Source organism: Coregonus clupeaformis, chromosome 8 (genome assembly GCF_020615455.1).
Source record: "Coregonus clupeaformis isolate EN_2021a chromosome 8, ASM2061545v1, whole genome shotgun sequence".
NCBI lineage: Eukaryota > Metazoa > Chordata > Actinopteri > Salmoniformes > Salmonidae > Coregonus > Coregonus clupeaformis.
In genome coordinates this window covers 30,404,921-30,414,988 of record NC_059199.1, presented here as the reverse complement: position 1 = coordinate 30,414,988, position 10,068 = coordinate 30,404,921, and the positions used below count along the sequence as shown (strand labels likewise).

The 10,068-nt window shown below is 45.0% G+C and overlaps 1 protein-coding gene across 12 annotated transcripts in view; it reads right to left on the bottom strand.

Annotated features, from left to right (window-relative positions):
- Window positions 1-2,966: 2,966 nt before the first annotated feature.
- Window positions 2,967-10,068, bottom strand: part of LOC121571551 (chromodomain-helicase-DNA-binding protein 4-like) — a 31,707-nt gene continuing 24,605 nt past the window's right edge. For 4 of the 12 annotated variants that reach the window (XM_045221915.1, XM_045221921.1, XM_045221920.1 and 1 more), the window contains 17 exons: window positions 9,266-9,441; window positions 8,875-9,064; window positions 7,599-7,688; window positions 7,373-7,473; window positions 7,039-7,172; window positions 6,763-6,907; window positions 6,457-6,625; window positions 6,209-6,268; window positions 5,914-6,002; window positions 5,460-5,691; window positions 5,269-5,334; window positions 4,956-5,099; window positions 4,646-4,754; window positions 4,180-4,312; window positions 3,839-4,034; window positions 3,344-3,513; window positions 2,967-3,248 (listed from right to left, as the gene is read on the bottom strand). In XM_045221915.1, the coding sequence (XP_045077850.1) occupies window positions 3,234-3,248; window positions 3,344-3,513; window positions 3,839-4,034; window positions 4,180-4,312; window positions 4,646-4,754; window positions 4,956-5,099; window positions 5,269-5,334; window positions 5,460-5,691; window positions 5,914-6,002; window positions 6,209-6,268; window positions 6,457-6,625; window positions 6,763-6,907; window positions 7,039-7,172; window positions 7,373-7,473; window positions 7,599-7,688; window positions 8,875-9,064; window positions 9,266-9,441 (2,219 nt within the window). In that variant the 3' untranslated portion in view covers window positions 2,967-3,233. The remainder of the gene's footprint in view (window positions 3,249-3,343; window positions 3,514-3,838; window positions 4,035-4,179; window positions 4,313-4,645; window positions 4,755-4,955; window positions 5,100-5,268; window positions 5,335-5,459; window positions 5,692-5,913; window positions 6,003-6,208; window positions 6,269-6,456; window positions 6,626-6,762; window positions 6,908-7,038; window positions 7,173-7,372; window positions 7,474-7,598; window positions 7,689-8,874; window positions 9,065-9,265; window positions 9,442-10,068) is intronic. The other 8 variants (XM_045221918.1, XM_045221926.1, XM_045221917.1 and 5 more) reach the window with 7 other exon arrangements.

The window sequence follows — 10,068 nt, the reverse complement described above, 5'->3', positions numbered from 1 at the left end:
GGAATAGATTTTCCTCCATGTGGCCCCTGAGCTAAAATGAGTTTGACACCCCTGCTCTAGATACAGGCTAGCCAGAGAAGTCTCTAATGTTAGAATCAGATTTGTAGTGGTTATGCTATGTGGAAACACTCATTTTAATTATTTCATTCATCGGCAAAACCGTTGCCACGCACACAGGCAAATGTAATTTCGATTCACCGAATAAGGTTAATCAGTCGCAAAATCTTATTGGATTTGTTCACATATCATGTTTGCAAGTGTTGTTGTATTTATTCACACGTCACATTACCTGCTTGCTAGTTTTGTTGCATTTATTCTCAAAAGTTACACGTTTGCAAATATTTTTTGCAACTGCTAAACTGATTATACAGGCGCAACTCATATTTTACATGAGTCCTAGACAGTTTGCAATAGAACATACCAGAGGGGGCGTCGTTTACTAGGCTACATAAATTATTGGGATCATCTGGTTACCACAAGTCTTTGGAATACATTGAGCTCGTTGACAAAACAGACCATGGAACACCTTTTCACACGAAGGTCCGCCTTGGGTCTGTGTAAATTATGCGATTATATTGGGGACAGGTTTATAGAAGTGAATGTCATCTATTAATTTACTCTTATAGTATTTCTAAGTAGAAGCCATATCTACCAGGAAAACTAATTGTTCTCACTTTGTGACAGATTTGTCTACCAGACTGTGGGGCTCTTTACCTGAATTATTAGGTGATCGCAACAAAACGACGTATTTTGCTCAAATAGCGATACAATTAAATTGTGTTTTCTTTAAAAAGATGTTGGACCCACTGTAAAATGTTTATCATATTAAAACGTGTCCCAGTCCAACATGCCTAGGGTCGTGGTTTACGGAGAGCTCTCTGAAATATCGTTGTATTCCACCGGATCGAGTTATCTCATCACACCGGCAGAAGATGGAGCGAGGTGGATTTTGGCCGAAATTCTCATCGATTAAACCTTTGAAGTCAATACAGTTTTCTGGATCTGTTACGAACAGAGTGGACTACGTTATTTTAGATTTGACCTTTTGCCAAAGTTTTTGTTGTTGTTGCGTTCTTTAGAAAGAGTGCAAGGGCGAATAGGATCTCGCTAGCTCGTGCTTGGCTCTGCCCACCTCCTTGCTTGTTCTGGCCACTGTGATTAATTTGCTCCCATTGGAAACTACAGGCTGTGGTATATCTTGGGTTAGTTATAAAAATCTTTGCTATTGCCAATGACAACGTTTTCAAAAGTCAAAGTGATCGCCTGTTACTTCCTTATTGTCGCGTTCCAGGTTGCCTTCTTTGCAGTCGTGCCGCGCATCTGAATATTGCTATCGAACGATTTTTTAAATCGAGTGTGAGAACGAAATACGTCTGTGCAACACATGGGAAATTTAGAATAGATTCTGTGTGCCTCCGCCGACTTCATGGGAATTTTAGTTGGATCTCTTACCTGGTAATAATTTATGCCATTTGAGACTTAATAATCCAAAGTGATTTACATCAGTGAGTGCATACAATTTCATATGGCTGGCCCCAGGGGGAATCGAACACACAACACTGTCGGTGTTTCCACCAAGCTCCTAACTGAGCCACACCAAGGAGTGCATATTCCTTTCAGCCCATTTCCTTGATCATATAAAGGGCCCTGAACACCCTACGCAAACAGATCGACAGAGCGTTGCACATGGTGTGGTCCAAAATTTGAGCTGCAGAACTACGTAAAAAAAATACAGAACACTCAAGTCTTCCAGAGGTACTGAATGTCATAGCCCGTTTGGGACATTATAGGCACATTCATAACGTTTCTAACAAGTATTATAGAGGTTATAAATATCAGGTCGCTATACAGACATCATGGGAACATTAAAAACGTTCCTTGGTAATCCATGAAAGGTTCTGAATATCATGCTATTTTGGAGATGTACTAGGAACATTTCATAACGTTACATTTAGAGCTATGGTTTGTCTTCATAGAACTTTAAAATCGGAATGATAGAAATACATTTTGGAACATCGTCAAAGTTTCACAATAACGCTATCATGACTTATGTGGGGACTAAAATAACTTTGTGGTCACGTCCTGGAACGTAATTTTGTTAGCTGGGATGACAGATGAGGTCGGGGTGGGCGTATAATGCCAACGTCTAGCAGATGGGTTCGGGTGGACGGGTCGGTGTATAACGCTAATGTCTAACAACCCAAAGGTTGCTAGTTCAAATCTCATGGACAACCTTAGCATTTTAGCAACTTTTCAACTACTTGCTACTTTGCAACTACTTAGCTAACCCTTTAACCTAACTCCTAAACTTTGCCGTAGCCTAGTTCACGTTAGCCACCTAGATAGAATTCGTAACATATTGTACATTCACAAAATAATACATAAACATACGAAACGTAAGAGATTATATTAAATGGAGTGTCTCGGCTTTACTTAAATAATTATAAGAAAATCCCTGACACCAGGTTGGCGTAAAGTGTGTCATGGCCTTTGTGATTCTTGAGATGTTGAACACTTCTCCAGCCGTTGTGAGATCTGATAGTCTGCACACACAGTGCAGCGCAACTGCTATAAAGACACCTTTTCTAGTTAGTTGAAAACAGCCTCTTTCCAATAGTTTTAGTTGTAAAAAATAATAATAATAATAATGGTACTACAATGTGTAAGTCTTCGGTAATAATGGTACTACATTGTGTAAGTATTCGGTAATAATGGTACTACATTGTGTAAGTCTTCGGTGGGTTACATAAAAGCACAGCAATATTTTCTGATAATCAGTCTATTACTTCAATGTCTAAGTGAATTGTCTTGATTGGAACAAAGAGGTTCCAAAAATATTCTGTCACTTATGTGACTCCCTCTTAGATAATTTAGCTAGATTAATCCTCCCTATTTTGTATATTTTCATTAGCCTTGCTAATGAATCACACCCCCCCCCCCAAATCTCACAATAAAAATAAACAATCCTTTATTACACTTTTATTTAGGTCCCAAAAAACCATAATAAAACATATCAATAATATTAATAAGTCAAAAAAAAAAAGGGAAAAATAAAATAGCTATCATTTCCACAGTGTCCAGGGGTCAGCCTGTAGAAACGCTGCAAGTCCATATATATATGTATATATACGTAAAGAGCCGTGGTTTCAAGCTTGGGTGCGTCATCTTCTGCTGTGCCTATCAGGAATGTAGAGGTGGTGGGATTCAAGGGGGGGGGACAAGCCTAAGCCAGGCTACTGCTGCGACATCTGTAGAAAGAGAAAGAAAGCAACAACCACATTACAAAGCGTGACAAGACTCGTGAACAAAACACAAAACACACCTCTTTGGGCTGGGTACTTACCTGCTGTTGTTGAGGCTGTGGTTCGGGGCCTCTGCTGGCCAGGCGGCTTAGGATGTTCCTCTCGGACATCTGGAGTCTCACTGCGACGGGGGGTATCCGGGCGATGGTTGCTGGGAGACGGGTGACGTCTGCCTTCATGTCACTGAGCAGCTCCTCCAGCTGTTTTAGCACTGAGAAAGAAAAGAGAGCGAGAGAATGAGAACCTGGAAGTGCTTGCCAACTTTACAAATGTTCAACTAAGCCTCAAGGTACTTTAGGTTAGGTTGATAACATGTATTATGGTCCGTTGTCAGCAAAGAGACTATCCTTCTCATTCCTTTGCACAGGGTCACGTTCAGTAGGCACAACATGGAGAAAAAAACAGTCAGAAACAAAATGAAAAATGGGGAGGCACCATCAGAACTATTTACATTTTCCGTTGCCCCAAAGAGTTCTACAGTGTGCCCTAATGAACTCGACCCAGGCGTACTAGGCGAGTGCTAGCTGGCTAGCTACCTTTGTGCAGGACGGCGTTGGCGGGCTTGTTCCCCGACATGGACTCCTTGCTGAGGTGTTGGTGGGACTCGGCCAGACACTCCACCTCGCTGAAGCGCGTGTTGAGGGCCATGGATGGGTGGGAAGGGTCCTCCGACATGTTGAGGTAGGCCGCCCGGCGCAACTGCTCCTCGATCACCAGGGCCTGCTCCAGCAGCTAGTGGGAGGGAAGGAGAGGAGAAGGAAAGGGGTGGTTGAGAATACATTCATACAAATGCACGGAATGTGGGGGTGGGGGTAGAGTATAAGAAGAGTTGGCTTATAAATGATAATGGATAATAAAGGGTTAAATGCCTTTATACCTTGAACCTCCTGGCCAGAAACTTGTTCTTGATCTCCAGGAAGTTGCCTCGGTTCATCTCAGCCTTGAAGGGCTCGTTGAGGATGGCATACTTCACATCGTTCTGGATGTCCTGCCAGCGCGCGTAACCGTGTCTGGGGGGGCACCAGAGTCAAGGGAAAACCTAAACAGACAGGCCCCACTGTTTGTGGTATGACCAATATTAGCCTAATGTATGTGACCTTTCACTAATACTTGAAGCTGGTCATAGTTAATAGATGTATTCAGATCCTGCTACAGGCAGTCCACCCTGGAAGCAATATTCCAATGACGGTATTGTACCGGTCAAATTTTAAAGAGAAAGACTTGACAGTAAAACGTGACAGTAAATCATTGAGTTCTGTCAGTTCGAGTGCGCCATCCTAATGTTTGTTTGCAAAGAGCCACAGTGGGCAGCATAGTTTGTCAACACTGGTATAAAAGGATACTGTATGATGCCAGCCAGCAGCCAGTAGTCGTGGCGACGGTGCCAGATCTCGTTGGTCTTCTTGGTGACTGTGGCAGCCCTCTCCTCGTTCTGCCACAAGGAGTGCAGCTCTGTAGGCCAGAGAGAAGAGCTTGTTAGGTGATTCCCTGAAGTAACAATTGAGACTTGTTTGAAATTGAGACCATTGAAAATGCAGTTTAGTCCAAGAGTAGTGCTTAACCATGTACCAACCAAAACTCAATTGAGACGGAGTTGAGATCTGTGCATGAGTTTGCGCCTGTGTGTCCCTCGACACTCTCCAGTCGTCTTACCTGTGAATCCTCCGTCGGCGATGTTGAACATGAACCTTGTCTTGGCTTTCTTCTTCTCCTCGCTGACTCCGGCCGCCGCTCCCTCCTTCACACTGTCCCCGTTCTGCAGCTTGGCCGGCTCCTCCACCTTCACCTCCTTTTGCTCTACAGACAGAACCAGATAGGGGGAAATGGGGTGAATGAGAGAATGGAGTGAAGCAGAAACGTCGACAAACATTGACCAACGCAAGGCACGGGACCTACAGTATGTTCTTACTGCAGTTTGACGACTGACAAGGGAAAAACGAGCACGAATGATGGAGAGAGGAGCTACCTTTCTTTTCCTCTGAGGCAGGAGTGGTGTCCATCCTTTCGGTCTTCTCTTCTGTCTTATCCTCTGCTGCAAATCCATGAAGAGAAAGAGGACGGACATTAGCAAACATCAAACAAGAGTCTTATAGAAATGGTACTCTGGAAAAATAGTACTGAACCATATTCTATTATGACATTGACAGAAAAGTTCACCTTTGGCCTTGGACTCTTCAGATTTGACCTCCGACACGTCCGTCTTGACCTCCGCTGCTGGAGACTTGGTCTCCTCTCCTCCCTCAGCGCTCTTCTCTGCAGTCTCTCCATCCTTCTTTTCCACCTCCCCGTTGGTAGGCTTGTCTGTTTCCATGGGCTCTTCTTCCTCTTTCTCCTTCGCTTTCTGTTCAGGGGAAGGAGTCTTCTCATCCTCATCAGGGATCGCAATTATCTGAAAGAGGGGGGAACGAGAGCAACATTTATTAGAACCAGAAGCACAGAGAACTAACTAAGCATAACCATTCTGGAAAAGGAGTTCAATCTCAAACTTCACAACAATGATATACTGTAGTATCAATCCCCATGTACAAGTATGATACATTGGTTGGCTTTGGTTAGCCATTGCCCTATTCTAGTCTATTGACCAATGTAGATCAAGTGTATCATTCTTTACTTCTGGGTCTTCCGTCTTTCCGGAGTCCTCCTTCTCCCCGTCTTTATCGCCATCCTTCACGGCGTCCTCAGTCTTTGAAGGATCGTCTGCTAAACCAACAGAACATCATCGTTTATCTCTGCATTGATTGACAGTTACGCATGTTACACACCAAGCACTCTTATTCTAGGGTGGTTTCACTAAAACCAGCATAGCAGCAGCAGTGCATGGGTCAGTGTTTTACCCTGCATGTTGGAGACCTGGAACAGTGAGAGGGTGTGGAGGTAGGAGGGAGGAGGGGACAGAGTTGGTTTACCTGGGGCGGGCGTGTTGGGTTGCGTGTCTGCGGGTGTGCCTGTGGAGGGAGTTTTGGGGGCTGGGGAGGGCGAGCACACAGAGGGGAACAGGGGGTTAAAAGCATTATCGCAGGAGAGGGTCTACTTGCAGAGATGGGGGTTGCAGGCCATAGGTCAATACAGCAGAGAAAGACGGATTGGCCATAGGAAATGCAGAAAGAGTAGTGATCAGGGAGAGGGTTGTGAAAGAGTATGTAGCGGTCTGTACCTGTGGCGGGTGTGTTGGGCTGTGTGTCTGCAGGCGTGCCTGTGGAGGGGGTCTTCCCTGGGGAGTCGGGGTGGGCTCCAGCTGCAGCGGCTGCAGCTTTTTTACTCTCCTCCAGCTCCATCATCCAGGGCATGGACCACTGGCCGTTGACGTGCTCAAACTCCTGGACCTGGTCAGAACGCGGGCAGGACAGATCATGAAACACAGGGTCATATATTATCATAAGACCAGTATACCGTTACTCTTTCACTTTAAAAGTATGACAGTTGAATTGATCAACTATCCCACACAGCAACTGGGGTTTACCTTCTTTCGGATCAGTGACATCACACCGATGCGGGTGAGGACGTGTTGCCGCGACAACCCTTCGCGTGGGACGCCGTCGGCGAAGGTCTCGGCGCCGTCTGCGCCGGGTTCACACAGGTGCCTCATAAAGAGCGAGACGTACGCCCTGAGAGAGACAGAGAAAGAAACAGGAGAAAAGAGATGAGTGGTTCCGATGTAAAAAAACAAAAAAAGGACAATCAACCCATATCAGGGCATTACTATTTTTATTTACCGTTTAACATGTTAGTTACTCACTTGAACTCTTTCTCAGCTTTCCCGCGCAGGTCTCTGACCAGCCACTGGGTGGTGAATGCGTCCTGGGGCGGCATCCCATAACGCATCACTGCATTCAGGAAGGCCTTCCTCTGCCGAACATTGAAGCCCAACACCTGAACACCAGAGAGGCAGGGTTAGTGTCGTGTTAACAGGTAGTCTACAGATTGACCCCCAACCTCTAACATGGCAACTGAATGTTATAGAGACAAGTGGTTGGTAGGCCCATCAGTAGATAAGCTAAATTGCAAACACATTCAGAATCATACAGAGCATTGGTTCAGAGTGCAGTGATTGATGGACATTGACAGCTGACCTCGATGTTGCCTCCCACTCTGGCCAGCAGGGGGGGCAGTGGCTTGTCCCTGTCGCCCCGCATGCCTTTCCTGTTGGGTCTGCGAGAGTTGGCTGCACCGCCAGAAAAAGGAAAACATGAAAAGTTATTCTCTTAAGCTTCACAAACCACATACAAACACGCACACACTCTCTTGTAAATCCCACTGACAGGGACACCATCTCTGTCCACATACACTCTCGCTTACCTTCTGCTCGCTCATCAAAGTCCTCGTCACCCTCCTCGGAGGCCACAGAGTAGTCCGAGTTGTTGTCCGATTGGTCATCCTGCCAATCTGCTTAGAGACAGAAGAGACACGGGGAGCAATTTCAGTACACAGTCCAGAAACTTATTTGAACTTTATTTATTTTTTATTTTTGTGGGATCATTTGTGAGAAGGAGGCAGTGAGACTTTAAAGAAAGTATCACTGCCTCCTTCTCACAAATGATCCCAAAAATATAAAAATTAAATAAAGTTGGTTCAACACAGTGGCGGGTCATTTTGACCCTAGGACAACGGGAGGGTTAAATATTAAACATTCAAAGAGGGGGAGAATATTCTACAAGGAAATGGACTTTGAGTGAAAGGTTGACAAAACAGACCAAGTACAGAGAGCTAGAAGGAAACCATTGTTACAGATATGGGGGTGATGTGTCTCAACTTGCCTACACACGATAAACATACACGCAGTGCCTGAGTGGGAGTAGCTGACAAACCACATGGGACTTTGGTTAAGCTAGTATGTCTATAGTTAGCAAGCAAGGAAAGATGCACCGGTTCCCAACTCAAAAGAGGGAAGGGGTACAAAAACAGACCATGTATGCACAACACACAACCCCAATTCAGTCATACACTCCTACTCATTCTTCCATCTCTTAGGGTACTACAATAAAAGAGTGCTAAGTGCCATATTTTGTGGGGGCGATGGCCGGCATTTTCTTCCTCTTGGTGAGAAGCCTGAGATCATGGTGGCCTTACAATGCATTGTGGGTAGAGTAGTTCACCATTGCAATGCATTGTATTCAGGCGTCAGAAGTTAAGGAAAGCTGTCATTCCAACATTTAAAAAAAGGACTTGAACAGATATCTGCTCATCATATGTAATTATTGTTGGGGATAGAAGATCACTAACATATCTGAAGATTTACCAGACTTTCTGAGGTTTGACAGAGAGCATTGCTGAAGAGAATGCAAATTGGATGAAAATTCAAAATTGCCAATACAACTGTGACAGAAAGAGGCATGCCTCATGCAGGAGGTAAATTATAATCAAACCAGCACCTGACACCACTCTGTTACTAAGACTTCACCAGTGACGCTCACACCCACCTCCACATACAGGTACATACCTCCATGCTCCTACACATCGCATACCTCCATGCCTTTCCTCGCTCTCTCACATGCACACATCCACGAAAGTTGGGGGGAGACACACAAAAACGTGTAAGTAAATAAATAATGGCGTTGGCGCTTCTTGTTGTTACCCCGTCTACTACCTCGGTCCTCCTGGGAGCCGTCGTTGTAGTTGACCTGCTTGCGGATGCGCTTGCCCTTGCCCAGGTTACGGGCCAGGTCCTCCTGCTGCTGCTCATAGTGGTGCCTGAGCAGCTTCTCCCAGTAGTCTGGGTCTACACTCTCCTCCTGCTTGATGATCTCTCTCTGTACTTCCTCCTCCTGAGGGGGGCCAAGAGCGAAGGAGGAAGGGAATGGAGAGAGAGAGAAGGGCGAAGGTTATTCATTGATCAAGTGTGCCGTGTCAAATTAGACACACACACACACAACGTCTGGGCTACAACAAAGAGTCAACCTTCTAAAAATTTAAATTTTTATCAAATTGTCTGCTAAGTGGCATATATGTCAAAAAAACACACTTACCGGCTCCTCCTCGTCCTTGACCACGTACTGGGCCACCTTGAAGGAGCCGAGGTACTCATTCATGCTCCCGATCTCAGTTTCCTCTGGGGTTTCGGACTCCTGGTTCCTGTCCAGCAGTCTGTCCACCGCCATGTCATCATAGTGGATCACCTGGCTGTCCTCCTCCTTGTTCTCACCTGGGGGACATTACCATGACATTATGAACATGCTCCATGTAAACATTATCAGAACATGTTCTAAACATTATCATGTAAGGCAGGGTTTCCTGAACCCCCCCGGTGCACATTTTGTTTTTTGCCCTAGCAATACACAGCTGATTCAAATAACCAACTCATCAAGCTTTGATTATTTCAAGCAGCTGTGTAGTGATAGGGCAAAAACCAAAACGTGCACCCAGGGGGGGGGGGCCCAGGACAGAGTTTCCCTGATGTAAGGGATAATCAACGAGGGGCTATGCGTTCTATGGAAAATAATGAACGACGTGGAAGGTGTGTTCACATAATTTTTCAGAGAACGCATAGAGCCCCGAGCTGATTATCCCTTTTATACAATTTCTATAATTTAACAGATTTGCTGCTAGAAATGTGTTTATTTGCCGGTAGGAAAGTGTTCAACATCCACTAAAGTAGCTAGCAAGTTTACTAGATAGCTACAGTAGTTGCCGTGGTAACCAAACAGACTTGCTAGTTTAGCTAACCAAACCATCAGTCCTAGCTTGCCATAATGAAAATTGAATTCAACAATGCCAATAATGTTTTCAATTCGACTTTTGCTTTCAAAAGCAGCTCAAACATAGAACATGT